General features: G+C 36.6%; 1 protein-coding gene across 16 annotated transcripts in view; it reads left to right on the plus strand.

Annotated features, from left to right (window-relative positions):
• Positions 1-25,169, plus strand: part of EYA4 (EYA transcriptional coactivator and phosphatase 4) — a 150,747-nt gene that overhangs the window by 15,814 nt on the left and 109,764 nt on the right. For all 16 annotated transcript variants that reach the window (XR_009968676.1, XR_009968677.1, XM_062639580.1 and 13 more), the window contains exon 2: positions 2,480-2,582. Coding sequence is in view for 14 of the 16 variants with exons in the window: in XM_062639580.1 (XP_062495564.1) it covers positions 2,550-2,582 (33 nt within the window). In the remaining 2 variants the exon portion in view is untranslated. The remainder of the gene's footprint in view (positions 1-2,479; positions 2,583-25,169) is intronic.

A 25,169-nucleotide genomic window follows, 5' to 3' on the forward strand; every position in this document is an offset into this window, starting at 1 on the left:
AGTGGATGCATACACCTGAATTTTGGACCGCAATACTGTGCATGAATCATATGCAGTTCTTTATAAAACTCCTGTTGGACCTGCATGGTCAGGATGTATTTCAAATATTGATACATTTTATTTTTTTAATGAAAAAGGTGACATCCATCTGTTGATTTCAGTATGCTTTAGTTAAGATCCTGATAAATATGGAAAGAAATGTGAATATGGTTCCGTCTGTTGTGGCTCCATAGTGAAGTAGTAGTTGAGTTTTACACAGAAAGTGAGGGATCTGTCACTTTCTGTCACTGACAGTCAGAATTAGGGCATTTAATGTTTGAATACAAACCAGGTACTGACTTCCAGTCAGTAAACTTAAAAACTAGTCAAACAATTCATTCCGAATTTTGTATTTTACTACCAAGTGCTTGACTGTTTCTTTCTGCAGGCAGTCTTACTAATGCAATAACATGCACATACTTCAAACTCATAATTAAATTAGAGCAGATTTTGTGTTTAAGTTATTCATGGAATATTTTAGGAATATTTGTAAAAAATTGCCTTTATATTTGGAATTGCCTCCTTTGGCAGGGGCTGCCTCAGGAAATGCCATGTAGAGCTGTGTTTTATCACAATACCCATTGTTCTTGGTAGGCTCCTCTCTGAAATTTACCTATAGTGGGTGTTTTAGATAAGCCTTTCAATTTCCCTTTTCTCTCCATTGGATGAAGACTGCAGGAGATTTTTACAAATACAAGGGCGTGGACCCCACGCTGACTGAAAAGCCGTGGGAGGTGGTTACTGTTTTGGTAAATGCATCATGGGTGAAGATGTCAGTGTCTTGGAACTGAGAGGACACTAAAGCTGTTTTGAAAAACAGGAATTATTTTCAGCTTTCTGGTAAGGTGAAATATGTGCAACATGATTTGCTTACACCTAGTATTTTCCTTATGTAACATCATGGCAAAAATTAGCACAATGGGAATGAAAATACTTTTGCAACTTAGAGAAGAGGAAAGGAAAACAGGAGGGTGTAATCTGGTGGCAGGAAAAATCCAGGTGAGACTGGAAAGAAAGGCTGGAGCTGCGAACGTGCATGTGTGTATGTTATAGGAAACACATGATGCAAAACACAAGGGAAAATGGGGATTTATATTTTCTTGAGCAAACAGAGGCATGTCAGCTAAAGGCACTTCAAACTAAGGAGATAGACACAGGGCAACATAGGGTGCAATAGGTTGTAGCTATGGTTCTTTTCAAATGTTCTGTGAGTGCCAGCAGAATTACACATTGTTGAACCTCAGATAAGTAATGGTAACATTTATGCAGGGTGGAGGTAGCGTAAAGTGAAAGTGTTTGCAGGTCAGAACTGAAAACAAAGATCCGTAATATGTCCATGTTGTTGGATATACTGACAGGTAATGGTTTCTTGGGCTTCTTGTTGATAAACAGATCCATGGCAATATTGATAAACACCTCATGGTTGTTTGGGTTCCTTAATTTATGTGTTTAGATACTGTTATATATTTTGTTATCTTTTAAATGTAACACAAGCTTTGATTAATAATATTATGATTATTACATATGTGAAGTATGCCTGGCACATGCTTTGTTCTAAATGATGCAAATATGTGTAAATCCAGAGTGGATCTTTTCTGAGAATGGCAATTGTAATATAATTGTGTGGCTCTATATATAGTTAAGGTCACTGTAATCATTTGTATACAGAGCTCTTAGAATTTTTCCACTGAAGATCTCAATATTTGATGAGAGTGATTCATCCTATGAGAGAAGGCATAGACATAGCAGGTAGTTAGGGTAATGTCTGTCATTTAGCACTTTGTAGGGAGCTGCTTGTTATAAACCACTTTGTGCATTTTATTTAATCCTAAAGGAATTTAATGGACTTTAGAGAGGGGACTTCATGCTGATAATTGCATAATAAGCTTTTTCTGCTAGACGTTTAATGACTAAGAGGTTATCATTAAATGTGTATTAAGCAGTTTTGTTCGACCTTTTATAATTGTCTTTCTAATATGTTCTCCCAAGGGTTATCTTTGGTGTCTACTTAAACAACTGCCTGCGTTAAACATTTTAGCTTTTTCATAGTTTTATTTTTATAACTATTTTTCCTTGCAGGAGTTGAAGAAGATCAGGTTGGACGAGGCCTTGGGTGACATGGTTTAGTGTGAGGTGTCCCTGCCCATGGCAGGGGGGTTGGAACTTGATGATCTTAAGATCCTTTCCAACCCTAACTATTCTATGATTCTATGATTCTAAGTATTCCTGCGTCTACTGGTATATTTTAGATACCTTCCCAGAATAATACGGGAGGTGTTGAAACATTTTATATGAAATTAGGCTTCATAGAAGCCAATGGGACCTTTGCTGTAGATTATAGTAAAACCACTGCCTCAGTTACTGTGTTTATTGCAGATTTGCCTTAGAAGTGAGGCCCACAGACTAACACATTAATTTTTTCTCTTCTTTTTTAATTTAGACTACTGAGCTATAAATTGAAGGGAAGATAATTTCTGCTTGTTGGGGAAAAAAACAGGTGAATAACCTCCATGGAAGACTCTCAGGATCTAAGTGAACAGTCAGTAAGTACAAATGCTGCTAAATCGAATGGAATAAACTGAATTCTGTTCAAGTTGTGTTCAAAGGGATTTTACTTCGGATTTGAGAATTATGGTGAGATCTGGGGAAACCTTCTGAGCTTCTAGATTGAAACATTTTCTTAGCTCATACACAAAATGAGTGGGTTTAATCTTTTTTACCTCTTGCAAGGTAAAAGCTCATAGTTGTATAGGATTTTGCAGAAATAGAATTGTTGGAGGGTTGATGCATGTGATTAAGGTACACTGGAAAAATAGTACTGGAAGAAAACTTGCACAGTCATATACCTTGTTCAAATAATTGTATCAAAATGTGTATCCATAATGGTCTGTCAGTTTTGCCAAAGTAAGAGTTATCAAAACACAAACAAGAAGTTTCAAATGGTCAGGCTGTGGCAGATGACATACATGAATTGTCTCAGGACTCTCCTGCAGTCTCAAAGGGATTGTGAGAGTTGGCACTGTATCTCCCTGTCCCATGTCAGAGGGTCATTCCTCTTGTCATTGATGAAATAGCTGCGAAAAATGGGTGAATATTTCATCTCCTTTTTCCTTTCTAATTTTTACTTTTCTTTAAGGGTACAGTCTCCAGACTTCTTTACCACCAGGCTGCAGTTCTAAGGAGGCAGCATGCTCTGATCAAATTTATAGTTGGCTGGGCTTGCCATCCTATTTGCTTTGGTTTTAACATCTTAATTTCTAGTGGTCACAGTACTGGTAGGTTTTGCAAGTACCATGATCCCCAGGAGTCTCAGCTTGTGCTCAGTGTACTGAAGATCAACAAAGGGATTTCATATTTCTATTTCTGACATGCTGAAAAAGGTTATCCATGTATTAAACTAGGTTTAATGTCTTTTTTTAATAGCAGAGACTTTTATAGGTAACACAAGTGCAAGGAACTGAGTTGTGTGTATTTTTAAAATGTCAGTAATCTTTAATAAGGAGTACTTTGCTCCTGACTGGATAGCTCCTATCTGAGACTTTATCTTGGACTAGAGTTTTATTGCTCATTTAAAATGGCACAGAATTGGAAAGTCTTAACAGTGTAAAAGCTACATGGCTTCATAATTTAATAAAGTTTTATAAAGGTCATAAAAGATTAAGCAGGAGTTCTCTCATAGTCTGTGAAATAATTACTCTGGGCAGCGTACATGGTAGGTTATTAATAGGAAGTAGACGAGCCAGTTTAGCCTAGTGCAAAAATGTGTTTTCATAGTAGTTAAGATGTTTTTGCACCACTGGATGCCTGATAAATGCATACCTTAGTAGCCATTTTGCTACTTCATCGTAGTCTAATTTTTGTAGTATTCTTCATAGTTACTGTATAGCTTTATACTAATATATGTATAAATATATATGTATATATATATATTTATTATATATAATATAATAAACAGTCCGAAGTGGTATCTGTGCCATGTTGCATATTGAGGTAGGATTTGCTGTCCTTACACTATTATTGGTGTCACAGAAAACTGTGATTCAAGACAAGAGATTATTCTAAATCTTTGCTGAATCGTGGCAGAACTTCAATGTAATGAGTGGGAAGAGTCCTGTTTCGTCACTCCTTTTGTACAGGTGGGCACCCAGACTAAGATCTCACTAAGGTTTTGAGCACTGTTCTGGGAAAAGGAATTGTGGTGTGAGGCCCATCTGCCTAAAGCAGATACTGAACCTTTATTTCTTCACTTCAGCAGCAAATTAAAAAAAAAAAATAATTAAAAAAATCAAAAGAAAATAGTGTTCCTTGTTTAGTTCTTTAAAAGCTGCAGGGCAGGACTGTAGGCTAGAGATCCCAGGTAGAAGGTGGCATTCTCTAGCCAAAGCTTTGGTGGTTTAACCTCTAGAAAAACATCAAGTTTATATCCTACAGCCCTTCATACTGCCCTGGTGTTCTGTACCGGGTAATGTGTTATATGCTGGTTAACTCTAGGCAGTTTCTGCTCATCATGCAGGATTTCTGGGTCTTGACATGTTCAAAGAGCCTAGGTACTTCATTCTGCCTTCAAGATTCTTGGCTGGGAGCTGGGTGCATAAGATTTAGATCATGGAAATTCAAGGAGCCTAAGGATCTAGCTGCTGCTGTGAGCGTATTAGACTGTGTGAATAACCATGAATGCGAGACCTGTGGTCAGACTTGTGCTGGCACCTTGCCCCGAATATTCTAGTCCTTGGTTACTTGAAAGACTGCCTGTTTCTGCAACTGAGAGGGGTTAGAAGGTGCTTGCTGTTGAATGGTATGTTTGATGGACAGTTGAGATTTTTGAGTAGAGAGATTCCTTCATTGAATTAATTTCCCTGGGTCTTTTAAGAGGCTTTAATCCGTGGTAAAGGAGTCCAGGCACAGTTACTTGGGACAGTGAACAGGGTTAATTTTGAAGTTTTATTTTAAGGAAAAGAAATGGGGCTAATTTTGGCAAGTAGGTCTTCCTCCTGAAGTCTGATGGTCTGTAGTGTAGCATTTATTCTGACATTCTCCATAAACCTGAGATCGCTATAATTGTTCTAACTCAAGTTTTTGTTGTTTACCCTGTCTCCTCTTAAAATACACTCAGAAGAAATGATTGGTTCTATGATTTGTCTTTTTGAACTATATCAGAGTCAGGTGAAACTCATATGATCACAGCTGTGAACAATTCCACAGCATCCCTGTTGCCATATAAGAAATAAACTCTTCCACTTTTGTCTCAGAGCAGTGACCACATGCTGCTTCAGAAATCTAAGTGTGCCCTGTTTAGAGGCTGTTCTCCAAGCCTCTAAAGAATTACATTTGACTGAAATGAGCAATTGCTGTGTTTTCTGAGCTGCAGGATTTATTAGATGTAATGTATTTACCATTTATTGCATTATGTCAATAATTCATTTATTTTTCCAATTTTTTTCTTCTAGCAAATTCCTTGCCCGGCTACATTTTTAAATACTTATGCACCAGAAGCTGGTGTCCTTGCCTGTTTATTGTACTGTACAGCCTCCATACTGAGAAATCTGTTGTGCTCCCTTTCCTTTGCTTCTCGCTTCCAGTCCCATGTGGCAGAGGTGGGGATTAATCTAGATCATACAGTGATAAAAAGAGTCAGAATTAGAGCAGAGTTTGTTTTACTTTGGTTTTCCTGTCTTTACACATCAATCACATAGGTAAATAGCTGTATTTTGAAGATCAGCAGGAAAATGATGCAAGTTACTACGAGACACAGAGGAATGCTGGGATCCATCAGGTGCAGCTGAGATCCAGTGGGTTCCTGCAGCTAGTGTGGAACAGGCTGGTCTGGGATATATCATGGTACTGTACTTCTTGGGGGGGGTGTGTGTCCTGAAGAGCTCACAACTCTCTTTTTCTGTCCAATTCAGATGCAGAATATGCTTGTACATCTATGCATAGGAAGGAGATTTTTTGTTCATTGATAAAAAGGTTCATTTGATAGTATTCTGAAAAAAAAAAAACAAGAAAACAGTAAGACACGTATCTCACAGACAGAAGAAAATAACCAAATGGTCCTTTTTTTTATGTTCTAGTGTGATGTCTGTCACCATGTGCAGGCTACTGCTGGTCAAGCAAAAGAATACTTAAAGCCATGTAAATTGGTTTTACGTGAACAGATGTGGCTGGGTAAAAATGTAATTTTAGTAACTGTAGTTTCCATAGACTTTATATACACTAAATTAGAAAAAAAAAAAAAAGATAAAATATGTTAGATTTTATGTTACTATTATTGCTACCCTTCAAAATAAATGTGCTGATTTATACTAAATTCCAACTAGAAACACTTTTTTCAGAAGATGCATGTTAAAGATTTTTCTGTTGAATTTTGAAGTGGGGTAGATCTTGTATTTATGAAGAATCTAGCAGTCAGAAGACAAAATTTTTTTAAGACTGGTCTTGGAGATGGTAAATAAAATGATAAATGTTTTGCACCTTAGTGGTCTTCTATTGTGCCTTGATATAATAAACACATACAGGATTTTGAGAACTGCAGTTTTACACTATTTTTTCGTCTTGTAGCCATTCTTTGCTTTTCAATCTGTATTAGTAGAAGTAAAATAACTTGGCCACTAACTTGCTAGTTTAGGGTTTCAAACGGCTTTATTAGAAACCGGTGTAATTTCATCCCCTGGCCCTTTTAGGGCAGCAAGCATATTTAGAGTACTTTATTTTAACTTAGAATTAAACAATAGATTACAATGCTGTGGGACAGGATGCTAGCAGATGTGAGACTAAACCTGAATGGACAGGTTTTCATTTTTGTGACATTTGGACAATCATCCCCATTGTGCCCTGGGTAAAGTATTTGTTTTTCATCACATTGTACAGGCTATCATATCTGTTACTTGCATTTATGCCCCACTTGCAACTGGTCAATCCCTGGCAACCTTTTTGGACAGTGTTGTTTCCCCATTTTTGTTTTGTTTTAACGTATGAAGGTGTCAGGTGTGATCCCTTGCAGGTCAGTTTTCAGCTGTAGCTACTTCTCTGTTCCACAAACCCTGCACCTGCAGTATTTAGTCTTCTCCCCTCTGGGTGGGCAGCCTGTTTGCATGCTGAAAACTTTGACTGAAGCTCATTTCAATTGAATGAAAAGTGGTTTAAACTCTTTTACTGAGTTTTCAATGTCATTCTTTAAAAGACTGTTCTGTATCACAGCATAGAATGTTGTGGTTCTTACCTCTGTTATACCAGACTTGGTATAGGTAGGATTTGGAATATTACAGGGGATTCATCTTGTCAAATAGGTGATGTTGGTTAAAAGACGCCCCGTACTGGAATTTTAGGGATGAAACTAGCTGGGAAAATTGTTACTTCCATAAGCTACATGAACTTCCCTCAAAGTAGATACTGTCTTCTACACAGAGGACTCAAGATTCCTGGAGCATGGAATTCTGTATTAATAATGATGTTATAGCTCTGATACTATAAGGATATCAGAGGCAAATTCTATTTTATTGTAACAGATAATATCACTAGAAAAAACTTTCAGGTACAAAAACTTCTTTTAAGGCCTTAAAACTGGCCCAACAAGTAGACCTTCTCTGAAGTTTCAACAAAGGCTTATTCACATAAGAAAATACTTGTATATATGCGTGTATACATAATATTTGGAACAAATGAGCCAGTCTAATTAGAAGTATTGCCTCTCCCTATAAATGGTGCATCATCAGAATCTGACAGGCATATTTCAAGCTCTGCAGATGTATTTTGCTTGTAAGATATGATACTTGTTCAAGCATTTAACATGCCAAATTTATAAATGCTATATGTTTAATTGATTTTAATATTGCATTTTAATTTGGAATTACTCATGACATTTCCAAGGATGTCCACGTTGGTCTTATCTATGAATGCAAAAATCAGTATGTTATAATTTCCTTAGCACAGTGATTGCATATCAGCTTAGGCTTCTGATTTTGAGAGTATGCAGGTGATTTTAACATGTCCAGAAATACTTTCTTCTTCAGTAAAAAGAGGCTGTAGTTTCATAATACACAGAAAATATTTGATAGTATGACAGTGAATCAATCTTCTCTAGCCTTTTCATTTTGTAAGGCTAAACGCCTAGTGCTTGCATGTCTATTAAACTAATTACTATATGTCTGTTAAACTCACGTGTAAATTCTCATACAAAAAATATGGATTACCCTGAACATGTATTTGGTTTATTCTCATTAGATTATTGTAAGAAGTCCAGATGCAGTAGTGTGCTAAAGAACATGTGGGAATTAAGGGATGTGATTAAGACCACTACAGTCAATGGTATTTCTCATGTGCTTTAAGTTAGGCACATGCTTAAATACTTTTATGGAAAAAGCTTGGAAATACAGTACAAAATAAAAGCAATCATTTTAGAAATATTTTATTAGCAAATACTTCTGAATGATTTGTGGCTATAGCTAGTATTTTTTCAGCATCATGTAACAGCCATGGTTTCTTTCTTCTCCCTGTAGTAACTTTTCTCTGAGCTCTACCTCAGTATGTGAGTGGTTGACATGCAAGTCAACTTCTATTAGAAAAGACAAGAATGACAGGGTGAAGTGTGAAATTTTTAAAGAATAAAATGGTGAAGAATTTAATTTTATATTTTATAAAGTATGTCTTAAACACATTGAGCACATGTAGAGCCATTAAACCACAGTCACATCCTTGTCCTCTTTTATGTTATGTTAAATCTCTAGGAACTTAAAGGAGGAAATGTTAGAAGTGTTGAAATGTTATGGCTACATAATGGGAATATTTTTGCCATAATATAACTGAAGACCAGAGCTGACTGAACAAGCCTTTTCTTAAATGTGGCAACAGACCTAGTTTACCGTATCTCTCTCTTTGTCTATATATGTTAGCTGCATCCTGACATTAGTTTCATGATATTTAAGGCAAAATAAAACCAGAATGTTGTTGAACAGAGCTACTGATAAGCTGAGTTTGTCATTTGTCAGCTAACTACAGTGCTGAGAAATACTGTGAAAAGATGTATAGTCCTTCCTGAAGAGTTTAAGAAGCTGTACGAAACTGAAGAGTTTTTACAGAAAATTTACTTATCCTGGAAAACCTAGGCCACCTCTAGTAAAATTCTTGTGTTTCAGTGGAGTCAAGAGGTTTTCTCGTTTTCCAGGTGCATTGCCTAAAGAAAAAAAGGAAAAAAAAAAGAGGATAAAAAAGGGGAAAAGGGGTCAGTGGAAGTCTAATGGTTTGCACAGATGCTTTTGGGTAAGCCTGAGTCTCAAATGCGGTCGTACTTACTGGCTGACACAAGTGTGTTCATTTGTTGACACCAGTAGACAATAGACCTGTATCTGGGTGATAGGCAGGGAAGACATTTCTTTCTGTGTTTAAGACTGATACAAATTCTAATCTGAAAAGTTTAATGTGCTTTCCTGTAGTGAAAGAAAAAGGCGTATACAGAAATATATACAATCTTGTGGTCAGATATTCTTTGTAACATGAATTGCCACTGGTATGCACTGGAAAAAGCAAATCTTTACAATAAATAACTACATTACAATAGTATTTTTTAGACTGCTTAACAGGAATAAAAATAGCACTGTAACAAGGCCAAACGTGTTATGGTATTATATGTGTATTACCAATATAATACTATATAATTTTTATAGTTCAAATCTTTGGTTAGTCCTGATTCTGTAAAACCATGTTTGGTATTAAATTAAATAAATTTGGTTCTGGGCCATGTGAAACTTTTGATTATGTGATTCAGTCAAAGCATACATGGGAAGGAGCTAAGGCAAATCACGCTTATTTCTGAAATGAAAAGAAATGGTTTTCTTATTTCAATTAGCAATGCTGTTAAAAAGTTAGCACAGGTTTCCTTCTTTAAAAAAGTCAAACTATGATTGTAGTTCAGAAATAAGCAATGAGTAATGTGTGCTTAAAACAGTTTTAGGAATTATGTTTACTGACTCTGAGTAAATTGGATTTGTGCATTTATCAGCCCAAATAGGATTAAGTGTGAGAAGGAACTTGTTCACTAAATGGTGATCCTCCTAGTGGCTTTTGAGCAGTTAGAAAAACCTGTGCTTGCTCTTTTTTTCCCACCCACTGAAAGATTCTTACTCTCTTGTTAAAATTCGTCCTGTAGACTGTTCCTTGAGTGCAGTACATGGCTTCCCAGCAGTTCAGCAGTTTGCTTGACTGTAATACACTGCCATGTCCTTTCCTCCTTTTCAGCTTCTTTTCTTTCAGATATGAAGTAAATTTTATAGTATGACAATTTTTGGAACAATGAAATGAAGATAATTCTGCAATTAAATCTGTGGAGTATTTCTGTCCTTTCAGTGGGTTTTACCGTCAGAGAGAGCAATGTGTTCTGTACTTAACAGAGTTGATTAACTTGTTCTCCTGTGTTTTACATCAATGACTATTATTAATTGCATTTATTTAAACAGCATGGCAGGTATTGACCTTGATGGACCCCAAACCATTATGACTACCTGAACTTCACTTGCTTACCTCTTGGACACCATGGGCTGTTCCAGGGTGCTTTTTTCTGGAACCACATTCACTCAGCCTTTATTGTGTTGGGCACATGTCTGTTCTCAGGGAAGCACAACAGATAGCAAGAGCAAATGCTTTGCATTGTCAGTCAGATCCTATAAGTTTTTAAGTGTTCAAGAGCTTGAATCCAACCACAGCTTCCCTTTATATACATTTGTTTCTTGTGCATTGAGCGACTGGTTATCATCTTCCATTATGTATCTGTTATCTACTTTTCAAGTGATGAAGTACTGAAACCAAGCTCAAGTGCCAGTCACTAGCACATTCACATGTTCAGTTTATGTTCAATAATCTTAAAAGCTGTATTTGTTTCTTTCTCTGTATATTCTCTTCCATGTAGTTGTCATGGTTCTTGCAGTGGTGCTACAGCTTTGATGAATTACGGCAATCCAGACATCCTGCTCTTTATCCTGTTATCTAACTCCTTGTCTATCATGTTCTCAAATTCATTGCCCAAGTTAAGCAGCTTTGATAATGAGTTTTCATGGGTTTTTAGTACTTCATTATAAAAGTAAGGACTAACCTGTAGCCCCTGTAACGTGGCACCCAGATCTAGAAGATTCATAAAAATTAAACTAATTTTGTCCTTTTTCCCCTAGCTTTGAAGGTGTAAGGGGTCTCATATCATCAGTTTATTATTTCAAATGGAATGTATTTACGTGTTTATTAATAAATGTAGCAATGAGAATTTAAACCATACTCTTCAGGGCATCACAAGTGAAAATTACAGGCTTCCAAGGAGTTTATACCAGTCTGTGTTTCATGAATGACTTAAGTCAAGGGATCCAGTGTTTAATAAACTGAAGGAAATTTTTACATTTTTCTTGCAAGATGCTAAATTTCATGTGGAGATAACTGCAAAATTAAATTTGTAGAGGAAGCAGTCTTTGTACGACCGAGGGCAGCTATGTAGTGCATCATTGATTGTTCATAAACTCTTCAGTTCTTTCTTGCTAGTACTAGAGTTCAGTAGTGCTTAATTTTGGTAAAAGCAAACAGCAACATTGACATGAGTTTTCCAGTTAGAAATAATATCTAATTGTAATTTAAACAGGGTAGAATTAACTGACATTTTGAGAACTTTATCCTGAACTATTTACTGAAAATCTCTAAGTTCATGTAATTTAAACCTCATTTTAGAATATTCCTACTGGAGCAGATATGTTACACTAATAATGGTATACATCAGCCGATTTTCTGGTGCTGTTGGATGTCTTCTGTTTTGGACATTAAGATTATAAAGAGTTCTATTAAAATCCTGGTATTGAGCTCTGATAAGTAAGACTGAATAATTGCCTAACAGGACGTCATACCAAATATAATCAGGTTTGAAGAAGTGACTTATTTGTCTGCAATTGGAAAGTCTACAGACATGCTCTATATTTTTATTAAAATACCTATATATTGATAAAAGAAGATATAGAATTACTTGTAATATTGGAGTTTTGCACATTCTGTAGCTATACAGTTACAGTTAATATATTGACATTTCTCTTTTATGTCTACAAAAATTGAATATGTATATAGAGCTTGATCCCAGCATAATTATTTCTGTGTTATGCAGCTGTAAAATTCACCAGTTGTTGAAACCCTGTCAATAGGATGTCAAGCAGAGCTACTGTTCAAAGAGCTTATGTGAGCAGTTAAAAAAGACAGGAGAAAAAGAGGTATGTTTAAATTGTACTAATTGCTACTTTTTTTTTCTGTGGTGTATGGGAAATCGTATATTTTGTCTGACAAGGAAATCTTGGTGTGGCCTACATGCTAAAATACATAATGATAAAAAGCAGACTATAATGGTCAGCAAGCTTGTACCACATATTCCTTCATGGAAGAATGAATTTCTCATGTTTTTGAAGAGCCCACTGTGCATCAAAAAGGCCACTGTAAAATTTTACATGTAAATACACTTGAATTTATAATTGATCTTGCATTAATACTCAGTGCTACAGATATGACCTGACTGTGTATCTGCAAATCATGCTGTGAAATTCATCTAGTCTACCTGTAGGAGTGCGAAGCTAGCAAATGTAATCATTCCAGGGGCAGTGGTTTATTTGCTCTCTGGGTTCACCTAACATGACATGCATTGAAGAAGGAGGATGACAGGTGGTTATAAAAAGGCTGGAGTGTGGTTTCCTTAAAATCATCAGTTACAGAAATCCATCTGGGATGTCGTAAGAGCGGGAGCTGATCTACTAGCTGTCCTCCTCTGGCTTCCAGACTCTTGAGGCCTTTAGTGAATATGGGATGCAGTGTCTAACCAGGAACAATGTAGTATTTTGAAACCTCTGAAATTTTCAGCTGAGTGCCTCACAGTGCTCTGAAATTATACTTGCTGCTAGCATAGTTTCAGAAAAAGATGAGAATCCCCACTGGAAACACCCCCCCGCCCCCCCCCCCCCCCCCCCCTTAATTATGCTATGGAAAGGAACATTTCCCTTTTTGGAGTCTGAAACTTTATTGCCATTATTTGTAGCCAGTATCTTTCCAGCAGACTGTCTTTGTCTTCTACCGGTTCAGCCATTCCTTGGCTAGTGAGAGGAAGAAAATACAGTGAAGTTTATTTTGATTCATGAGTAGTAATTTAAGCTGTTGTTCAAGTGAAGAGAATTAGTTTGTGAGTTTTGACTGTGTGTGGTTTGCACAGTTTCCTTTCTGTTTCTGTGCAACACTAGTTACCTGTCCTCTTGGACTGAAAGGGTTTAACTGGAGCTGTCACTGCTTACACATGGTAATTTTAGAATTATTTCTAGGCTAGGCTGCCCTGTAACTCTTAGCTAAAATGGAAAGCATCAACAAAGTTGTTTATTTTATTGAAATACTATGACAACTTTCAATTGCTGTAACTTTTTCTCACCTTTTTTAGCAGCACGGCTCTAGTAGTGTCATGATTTAAGTCCAATCAGTAACTTAGAACCACATAGTTGCTCTCTCACTCCCCCCCTTCCTCCCCCCAGTTCCCAGAGGGATGAGGAGGAGAATCGAAAGAATGTAGCTCCCACGGGTTGAGATAAGAACAGTCCAGTAACTAAGGTATAACACAAACCACTACTGCTGCCGCCAATAATAATAATGATAAGGGAAGTAACAAGGGAAGAGAATACAATCTCTCACCACCCGCCGACCAATAGCCAGCCCGACCCAAGCAGTTATCTAACCCTTCTGGGTAACTGTCCCCAGTTTATATAGTGGGCATGACATGTTGTGGTATGGAATACCTCTTTGGTCAGTTTGGGTCAGGTGTCCTGTCTCTGCTTCCTCCTGGCTTCCCCTCCTCCCTGGCAGAGCATGAGGCTCAGAAGGTCCTTGGTCAGACTAAACATTATTGAGCAGCAACTAAAAACATCGGTGTTATCAGTGCTGTTCCCAGGCTGAAAGTCAAAACCACAGCACTGCACGAGCTACTGAGAAAAATGACTGCTACTGCTGAACCCAGGACAAGTAGCAATGGAACATGTTAATTCCTCCAAAGAGCAGGATTGCAGTGGATAGATCAGAAAGTGCAGAAGAATGACACTAGTATTGACAGTTTAATGCGGAATATTTTTCTCAACATACAGGAGGTGTGTATTGTTCATACCCCCATTTGTGTATGAAAAATATTCTATACACTGTACTGTTGAGACACAATGTTGTTTCTTCATTAATTACATTGAGACATAGAACATGGCTAAGTTTCATAGCTGAAAGGTGTATAATGTTAATATAATGTTTTAGCATTATATTAACGTATAATACTCATACTATCTGTAATACCTAGCTCAGTTCTTCTGAGAGATTTACATTTTCCCTGAGAAAATTTTCAGTTGAGGTTATGTGTGATATTCAGGCAAATTTTTAATTCTGAAAGAGAGCAAAAGATAGAAAATAGCACCCATTGGTAAAAGAATAGCCAGATGATGACTGTGAGGGAAGTATGTACAGCAACAGTGTATAGAGCAATGTAGAAAAGTGAAATGCAGCATGGCTGCCTGCTGGTGTGAATAACACAGATGTGGCTCTTTGGCTGTTGGTTTTGCTAATCCACTGTGTTTTCTTTTGATGTTTTGCACTTTCCAATGCTTCCCTTGTATCAAAAGATCAAAGTTTCATGACTGATTAACTACTTAAAAAAGGAAATAAATGTCATCTAGGGGAGGCTCATGGAACATCCTCTGATGTTTGGAGCTAACCTGGTTTGCTCCCAGTGCTTACCCATCGTTTACTACTGGTTGCTGGGAGAGAATGGTAGAATCAGTCCCTGCTATTCTGCTGCTGCTCAGTGGCAGCTTTTAAGCTTAATATTAATAAACATTTATCTTGGACAATCAAACTTTTATGAAAGTCTTGAAGCTTGTTGGGGCACAGACATTAGACTGTGCAGGGAACGTTTTGGTTTTTTTTTACTATCCTTGTAGTTTATGAGGCTCTTCTCTCAGGGGAGTGTCAGTAGTTTCCCTTGAAATTTGACTTTAGAAAATAGTCTTTAGCAGATGCCACAGTACAAAGCAGGCAGCAAAAGTTTGCATGCAAATCTGTCCATAACAGTAAGATTTTTATGATGGTGATGAAGATATTTGCAGTAATCTCGTCTCTGTTATGATTACTGCTACAGAGATGAGGCACTTGCATTTGGCTTCAATAAAGAGATTACTATCATGTAAAGTCCAAACCCACGTTTTTGCCATTGTCTGCCATTTCTTCGTCTGCAGTAAGGTCAGTCCAGATGGAGGAAGAGACTAATCTGTCATTTTATTTATAAGTATTAGGAATGTCACTTGACAAATTTGTATGTGTAACTTCTCTGCTTTCTTAGAAGAATATGCCTGCATTTAAATTCGAGAAACCCAACGAGTGAGTTACCCAAGGCCAACCTAAGGTATGCTCGTGAGTTTGACATCCATGAGTTACTGGAACTTGGCTTCATTCCCAGGGCTTCCCATTTGACATCATCTCAAATATACTATGAGGTTATAGACGCCCTGTAAGTCATAAGATTAATGATGTCATATTAAAGGGGGAAAACAGAGAAAATATTCGTCTTAGAAAAAGAGAAACTGTAGCTGTCTTGTAGGTGAAAGAAAATAATGGGATAAATCACACTCTCATTTCTGTAACTGAGAGGACTCTTCTGTATTAATAAAATGCAAATACTAAAAATGTAATAAAGGTATTGTATAGCATGTAGCATTTGGCACTGCTTTCCACTGCAAGGGTACGTAAATGGGAAGTTGCTGTATGGGCTTGCAGCCGTCCTTCAGCTTTTTGTGCTTGTACTTCTCTTAGTTGCTTGAAGGAAGCTATTAATCACACATTATTTTAATGGCAAGATGTGCTAGAACACAAGAGAGAACTGTTGTGTTTGCTCTGCCGAGTACCCACACTAGTGACCTGTAATAAAGGAGATGTGCATTTTCAGTGCAAAGAAATAGGGTTCTGTTGTAGGTGATATAATAAAAACTAAGAGGAATGCTATGTCTGCTCCAGACAACCATCCTTCTATCCCCATCTACCTTAAGAGAATAGAATACACTCACATATGTAGTGAATTTCTTTGGTATGTAGTATTTCTTTAGTGATGCATTTAGGCTAGTGGGGATGTGGTTTTCCTTCTTATTTTTCTTCATACAGTACATGCTCACTTTGCTTAAAATACATTTGAGTAAATCTTCTGGGAGAAGGCAAAAACTTTTCCAGAATCTAGTTTATGATGAATAGCAGTCTAAGGTTCATTAGTACTCTCATTGTATGCCTGCATATCCCGGATCCTGTCTCCAGTCTGTACATTTTGAAAAACATCCAACATCTGTCTAACTAGCAAGAGATTTATCATATAATTCCAGTAGATCATGACATTCGTCTTATGCCCCTACAAAGAATCAAGTCCTTGAATTTTGACAACATTTAGATACTGTAAAGACTTACATTTTATTCATATGTGCAGTCATCTCTTTTTATAATTACGGATAAATGTCTGAGTCTTTACATGTTTTGAATATGAGCAAACCAAACATATTTAGCAGGAAATGTGTATTAAGTGGGGAGCATAACTGTTATTATGCCAGCAGAGGTCTTCTAGTTGTGACAGCAGTAGCTGCCATAGAACAAGGGGTAACGGGTTAAAACTTAAACAGGGGAAGTTTAGATTGGATATAAGGAGGAAATTCTTTCCTGTTAGGGTGGTGAGGCACTAGAATGGGTTGCCCAAGGAAGTTGTGAATGCTCCATCCCTGGTGGTTCTTCAAGGCCAGGTTGGACGGAGCCTTGGGTGACATGGTTTAGCATGAGGTGTCCCTGCCCATGGCGGGGGGTTGGAACTTGATGATCTTAAGGTCCTTTCCAACCCTAGCTATTCTATGATTCTATGTAATTAGCCATATTATGAACTATTTTACATTGTCTATTATGGTATTGTACATTTTAAATCATTAAAGTTCTAGAATTTAAAACTGTCCTATTTTACAATATATAAAATTTGAAATTATTGTTTTAGAAAGAAACATTTTATACATTCTCATACCATCAGTTAAAGACCTGCCCATTTGTACAACACTAGACTTCTGAATAGTTCTGGTCATCTTTATTAAAACATTATTACAGTCTATACTGAATAGCAGACTAAGTGCCTAAGACCAGTATTACTTTTTGGGTTGTGAGTTACTGCTTCCCTGGGACTTAAGTAATTTGCAGATGCTTTTTAAAGGAAAGAAATAATAGATTAAACTTAGTACCACCACAGTTTTACAGCAGATCCTGCCCTTTCTTGGGGTTATCTGCTTCATTTACAGGTACATTAACGTCGTTTGCTTGTATGTAGCGGAAGGACTGGTTTGAGGATTAAAGCTTCCTATTATCGTGAAGAAATTTCACATTCTTGGTATCAGTGTAAATATTTTAATGTGTAAAAGTTAGTGGAAATAGTTTGAAGATTTTTTTTTTAATGGATTAGTTTTAACACCTGTTACGTCTCCAGCTGTTTAAATACTGAAATATGTTAAGATTTTAAATAATGAATTTTGATAAGCCAGTCTAATTCAGAAGAAGCTACTTGGCTTCCAGAACAAGAGTAAACAAAGTAACAAAATACATGGTAACCAGACCAAACCCTACAGACCCTATGCTGTATTATGCAGTGGGAGTAATAGGTGTATGTGCACTTCATCAACCAGTGTTTTGTAGTTGATATTGGAAATGTCTGTCATTTGAGCGAATTCAGTCGGAGCATGAGAGAAAATCTGGCAATTTTGGGGAGATTTGTTTAAGCTTGTTTGAGTTGTAATGGTGTGTGTGTGCCCAGCAAAAATCTGTAAATTCCCACTCAGTTACTGAGAGAAATTGATTGAGAGAATTTTAGAGAATTATGAAGAAAAACGAAAATCTAACCCAGCTAATTCTGTAGAGTACTTTTAATTAATATAACTACAGAAGGTCCTATATTAAAATTATTGTTGTCTTGCAGTGAGGGAGATCCCAAATCTAGCCTTTATCTGTTTGATCAAAGCTCTTATGGGCAGAGTAATACTTTTAAACTTTGTGATTCTCAGTGTTCTGAATGGCTCTGCTACTATATACTTTTATCCAGCTTAGTGTTTTTATAATTTTTGAGTGATAGAAGCGATACTATCATTTTTAAGACAGAAGATCAGCGTGAACTAGATGAAGTGAACTAACCTTTTTTAGCAAAACAGTTACATGAGACTAAAGAAGAGGTGTCTAGTATTCCCATGCGTACACAAAGTTACTGTTCTTAAACTAGGTTTAAGTGCAGACCACAGGGTTTTCCTGTTGGCTGACAATCACATGCAGCTATGACAGCATATTGAAACTTGGTATTTTTTGGAACTTGCTAGTGGCCCTTAATCCATCTAGCCCACGTGTGCCCACTCAGCTTCCTGCTTTTGCTCTAAGCAGCCGCTGGGCAACCTTACTTGCTGGTGGCCACCTTTTTCAGCTCCAGGTTTGTCAGAGAGCAGCATTGAATGGATGGGGAAATACAGTTTTTGCTCTGAGGTGCTGCTAGTGAAACCGAAGGAATGACCTTCTTGAAGTAATCTTTCCTATGCATGATTAACACATGCAGAGATCTTTCCTTCCTTGCTCCCTGTTTTTGCTGAATCTATCTAGGTATGTGTCAGTAGCTCAGAACTGTGACAAACAGCTCTTTGGCCACCTGACATTTATGCCCATTGCATCAATATGCACGAAGCTGCCCATCTGCTGGAAAATAAAATAATGAAAAAAAAAACCCAAACCGGTACGCTGCACTTTACAGTGCTTTCTGCAGCGAACTAGGCAAGTGAGATACTGAATGGGTCCTGAATATCGTTATGCCCAGGTCTCCTTTGAGCCACACTGCATTTTACAGTTGAGTATGCTAGCTGTGCTATGTTTTAAGCAGTGCATCGTATCTTAAAACTACAGAAGTACATAAATGAAAGCTTATGCTATGGAGCTAAATTCTTAGTTACTTTTACTCATGCATTTTGTATCTGTTGCACCCATTTCCTATGGTACCATAGATCTGATTCAGAAACACATGTAAGCATGTGCTTAATTAAATACTTTCCTGAATAAGTATGCTTTTCTGAATTGAGGCCCATTAGAGTAACTGGCATGTGGGCTGTAATTTCCAACTGGGACATTCTGGGGGTGGATATTAGAAGACAAACTATGGTTGTTTTTTTTCTGCTATTCCTACTTTGTGGAAGTCTCCTACTGCTCTAGATGGTTTCAGTCTTTGATAAGATGCATTCATCTGTGAGCTGAATCAGGCTTTTTATTTATGGTTTTCATCACTTAAATCCCTTTGTTTTGAATAAATACAGGTTGTAATTGCTAGAAAGTGTATTTGCTTTTCATCCTAGACATCTAGATGCCATGGCAGCTGTTAAAGAAATCAATCTGGAAAACACTTTTGTACCCTTTGATTTTGATATTTAGTGGGGTTTAGTTTTTATTTTTACAACAAAATTAATTTAGTTATTTTGAAGATCATGTGGTTGACTGCCTGAAGTGTGTTCTTTGGCACAGATCCAGATTCCTGTTCTCTTTTGGAAATGTTACAGCTGCAATAAATTTGATTTCACCCTTGATAATTTCTATAATGTGTAGTAATAATGTATTGCTGATTTAGTGTTGTTGCCTTTCTACTAAGGAAAAAAAGGCCACAAATCACAAAATCACTATAGTTAGCACACTTAAGTAGTTGTATATGCATAAAATTCAAAAAACATTTCAAGATTTGTTTGGTGTCTAGTTTTGGGAGGTTATTCAAATAACATAAACTGCAGTTTGCATGTTATTTGTCACTTCTGAGAATTCTGGTAGGTTCCAGTGTTTCCTCTGAGGTCTCTGTTGAGTATTTAATAGAAAAAAAGCACAGGCATCAAGAAGCTTTGTCTCTATATTCAAAACACAAAATATTCTTCAAACTTGGCAATGTACTAAAAGATTACAAAATACATATATCAAAAAGGATCTTTGGACGAGTGGAAAGAAGTTGACTTCCTGTTTTGGTAAAGTCATTTGGTAAAGCCATTTAATTTTTTGGTTTGGTTTTTCTTTTAAAGATGTTCTGTGGTCTCTTGTAGTTATGCTCATTTCATAGTGACACAATTTCTTCTAAACTGTCTTTCATTTGAATTGTTAATGGCCTTTTTAGCTATTTCATTGCTTGGACGGATGCTCTTAATATTGTAGGCTTGTTTTTCTTTTTTTCTTGAAGAATGCTTAATACTTCATAAACCTCACTAAAGTGATTCTCTTAGAAAAACACAGCCTGGGAGCAGAAGGGGATAATGTAAAAGGGAGAGTGACCAAAACCCAACACCCAGATGCCAGTGTTCTGTGTGCGATAATCCAGGATGTTTTCTGTGAAGGCTGACAGTACTTGCTGATTGAACAATACCATCTCTGTGCTTAGTCTCATTAAGATACATTTTTGACAGGTAAGATGGAGCATATCCTCATTAGCAGCTGTTAATGTATGAGTTCAGACTGTGCTTTCGAGCCCTGTGGAAAACGCAATTGTTCACAGGTTTGACACAATCACCCGTCTGTCTGCCATGCACATGTACCAGCCCTGTGTGGCCATTGATCCTTTCTTTTCATATTTAAATTTATCCCTTGTTTTGGATTCGTCCCTTTTCATGATATTTCCACACGCCTACCTATTTTACAGCTTTCCTGAGGAAGTAACTGCAGAGAGGGTAGATGCAGATTCCCTGTGCAACTGTTACGGCGTGTGATGCTGTGATGACACTGGAGCAGTAAACTTAGTTTTGTAACTTACAACTTTGAGGAGCAAGAATACTGAATATGAAGATGATCATGGGCCATTATGAGTTGACAGAACCAAGGAAAATAATTACTTCCTGTTGGGAAGTAATTTATAATATGATGGTAACTCTGCCACTACTATTGCACCAATTTTATTTCTTTATTTCCCTCTTATGTAAGTAGAAAAATAAGGCAAAAGGCATAAAACAATACTTTCAAGGGCATCTTTCCTCAGCTGCCCATTCAACCCTACAGGTTCTGTGAAACCAGAACTTTCCTTTGCTTCATTAACTGCAAAGGAAGATCCTTTTTTTCTTTGTTGTTCAGAGCATGTTTTAAATAATTTAATAAGCACAAGTGATTAAGGCATTAAGAATTAAAGTAGCTTTAGAATCAGACTGTGGTAATGGAGAAGAATTGTCTAAGTTCCCAGCTCAGTAAAAAAATGGGAAAAAGCCTTATCTATTCACCTAACTCCTGTAAAACTATCAAGGGTTTGTTAGAAAGATCCTGACTGAAAAACATTCCTCTTAAGAGAAAAAATTCCCAAAGTACTGTAGTGGTTCTTGAATGAAATTTCCATGCTTACTCCTCTTTAAGTTTGTGCTTAAAAAGCACATATTTTTGGCAGCACATATTTTACAAAAAGATTCTAAAATAAGAATATTCATCCTTATTTTTTTAAGTCTTTGAGTTATCAGCATCACCCTAATGTACTTCTAACTCTTCTTGTATAACTAGGTTTTTAGATCCTTCATGGAACGCCACTAAATAAGTAACAGAAATACTGTTGATGAAAATGCTGGCTTTATTATTCAATGTGTGCAAGAAAAAATGTATTTTGAGGGAAATTTTTTTACACCAAAATTCGTCTCACTTTGCATACAATGGATGCTGAGCTATGTTCGGCTTATAAGATTAAATGTAAAACTAATAAATATATATTAACATCTTGGATGATGATGAATTGAGGTAATCTGTACAATTTTATGAGGATGTAATTAGAACCATGGCATTCCAGAAAATAAGAATTTACTTGACTTTTTCTCCATTTTTTTGTGGGTAGTTTCTTCAGCTCAGAAATGCTAATTTTGATAAGGAGGTACATATTATACTGCTCAAAAGATGATGTGTTACAAAGACCATAACTCTCTTGAGGAAGGATTTGAAGTGTGAGGCTTGGGTTCTTTTTTAAAAATTTTCCCTAATAGCATTAAAAAAATGTTACTTTTTAGTATATTATTTGGGGCCTGTAGTTTCCCCAAAAATCACAGATCAAGACAGAAAATCAATGAAAGAATGTTGCTTCTGTATTATATTAAAATTTTGAATTAGAGCATGATATTGTGCATTTTTACACCTATAGCCCACATCCCACATATTTATGGATATAAACCAGTTAGCTCTAGGGCTATGATAATCTGCATAGATTTGGAAGCAGAGCAAAACAGCTATTGGAGGAAATGCATACTCCTCTTTCCCTCCCCTCTCCCCTGTCTAGTGGAGAGGAGGGACCAGAGGCAGGTAAGACGTTAGGGAAAAGATGATTAGCTTCTTCCTGTAAATGCATATAACCAGACTGCTGCAAAATCAGAGTTTTGTGATAAACACATACATAGAAATACTGTTGAATCATCCCTTAAAGTGTATATATGTATACACATACCTAAATCATAGCTGTCTAAACTCATTGCAAAATATCTATTTTTAATGATGTTATTTAATAACTTAAGTGATTAAGTGAAACCAATAATTAAATAATTATGAAACCAATAATTAAATCACAATAATTAAAATGTAGCTCTAGGAAAAGAAGATGTTTTGATGTGCAGTGGAACCATGGGACTGCCAAAAATTAACAGTAACTTTGTTTTTCACATTTCAGGTTGTAGTTTGTTGCTGGAAGCCTAGTCATATGGTGTTGAAGGACTGGCATATTAATTTTGCAGGTAGTAAGAGAAGGTTAGAAAAGATTTATTGAACAAAGATATTTATTTCTGTAGTCTTTAAAAAAAAAGCTATATGAATGCTTTAAAAATTCATACAGATATTCTATTAATAAGAACATATTATTTAGTGTTATATACATACATATAAAAAGTAGTTTCTTAAACTGCACAGTAATGTTGAAATTTACTTTTTTTTTTTTTTAAGTGGAACAGTTGCTTATTTTCAACAGTTTGTATAAGGATTTAAGAAGAATCTGTGGTAACTGCAAGAATACCAAAGAAGTATCATTCCGTGATGTCCCACAGAGATAAAGCAAGGAATAAGAGTTTTCAGTTTTTCAGTATTAGGTATTTCTGGCTTTGTGCAGCAGAGATGCAATGTCAAGACGAATTACAACTAATAAGCGGGGTTTTGACGGGTGAAATTGTAGATGTTGTCATGTACTGCGCCATTCGCACTTCAGATGCTTATCTCACTTTTGCATATTGTCCTCAGCATTGAGGGTCTAACAGGAGTGTCTTGTATGACTTCATGGAACACAAGGATTTAAGACATTTGGGGGATATGTCTGTATATGTGTCTGTCTGTAGGGGTGTTTTAATTCCTCTGAGACAGCATTTCCCACCAGGTAGAAGGATTACAGCATACTGACTTTTTTGGCACTACTTTGCTCCCTCCATGTATGGTATGTGGAGCCCAAAGAGTAAATTAGGGCTCAGGATTCTTACTTGGTTCTAAATACCTAAATCTTCTCTTCTATATTTAGCCCTTGGTACCTGGTTGGTTACGGTTTTGATAACACTGCTAGCTATTCAATAAGATTATCTGGTGATGAAAACAGCCACCAGATTTATCACCTATAAGTGGGTGCTGCTTTGCTTGTTACTGAACAGAAACAGGAGCAACGATGTTTCTTCCCCTGGTGGCATTATTAATGGTATTGCTGTGGCAGAGTTTGGATAGTTTGAATGGGTCAGGGATACCTAACGGAGGTGCACCTTCAACATTCAAAGTATTCTGGGTGGTTTTGTATTATTTTAATCAAAAGTATCAGTACTAAAGTGTTTCCATTCTGAAGGATAACTTACACCTGTATTTGGAGCAATCTTGGGGGGTGAACAGAATTCTGCTTGAAGTGGGCACTTTGGTTATGCCATCTTCTGTCTGATACATACAAAGATCATTTAGTGATCATGAACTTCAATGCATGTGGTGCTTTTTGTACACTGTTTTTGGAAGGCGGCAATATGCAACAGATTGAGAGCAGGCTGCTGGTCATGCCTTAGGCAAATGTAGCTGCCTAACAATAGCACCATTAGCCCACAAATGCACATACTGACATGGTGCAGCCTTGTAATTCAGCTTCATGCTTCTTTCATTTTTATCTTATGCTGCATATTTGAAAAAGGTCTGTGTGGTTTTGTGGAACATAGCCTGTCACTGTGAGATATAGGACACTGGAGAAATATCAGAGAAAATGCCTCTTCTCTATTTTGAACCTTTTTGTTACAGTATTTTATGTTGCTGCTTGGCATCCTTTCTGCTCTTTGTTCTGTTTGCTCTATGGCTCATGAAACACCCTCATTAACTCTTACTTTCTGGCCTGTTCTAATAGTGCTGATTCACTGGCAGCTGATATTCCACTGTTGGTTTGCTTTCGTTTTTTTTTGGTGGTTTTTTTGTTTTTTTTTTTTTTTTTTTTTGGTTGTTTTTTTCGTAGTTAAGTAGCAAGACAGAACTTACATGGCATTATGAAAAGGGTAGTTGGAAGTATGGTACAGCCAGGTTCATCTTCTCCTGCTCCCAGTGACATTTTTTCTTTTTATTCGTCTGTCTCCTGGTTCTTTCAAGTCTTGAGACCCTGAATATGCAAAATTAAAGAAATTTTCTGTAAACCTATCTGATATTTCACTTTTTTTTTTTTTTTTTTTTAGCTGTCTTAGCTGCTTGGTGCTACAAGGAAGAAGTTGCTTAAAATATCCAGTGTGTAGGATCCTCACAAATACTGAAGTTAGAGTTCTTTTTAACAAATTTGAAGCTGACCTTCTCATCCTTCCTCATGACATACAGCAACAGAGCTATACCTCTGTTTATACTTTGAAAGTGCCTGTCTTGCTTTATCTGAATTATATTTCAGGTTGTGTGTCTTGCTCATGAAAAATTGCTATAAATCTGTTAATACAGCTTTTCAGGTTAAGACTAAAATCTTGTAAATCTGTGTCATCATCATCATCTTTTAAAGATGGCGCAAATGGTGACATCTGGGAGCCAATTCATCATTTAATTAAATTATCCTGTAATGAAATCTGCTCTAATGAGATTAATTTTAATTATTAATCAGGAGCTGACATGGGCACAAGGCA

The sequence above is a fragment of the Pezoporus occidentalis genome, unplaced genomic scaffold (assembly GCF_034315485.1).
Source record: "Pezoporus occidentalis ecotype Australia unplaced genomic scaffold, CSIRO_AGI_Poc_V1 ctg61, whole genome shotgun sequence".
Classification (NCBI taxonomy): domain Eukaryota; kingdom Metazoa; phylum Chordata; class Aves; order Psittaciformes; family Psittacidae; genus Pezoporus; species Pezoporus occidentalis.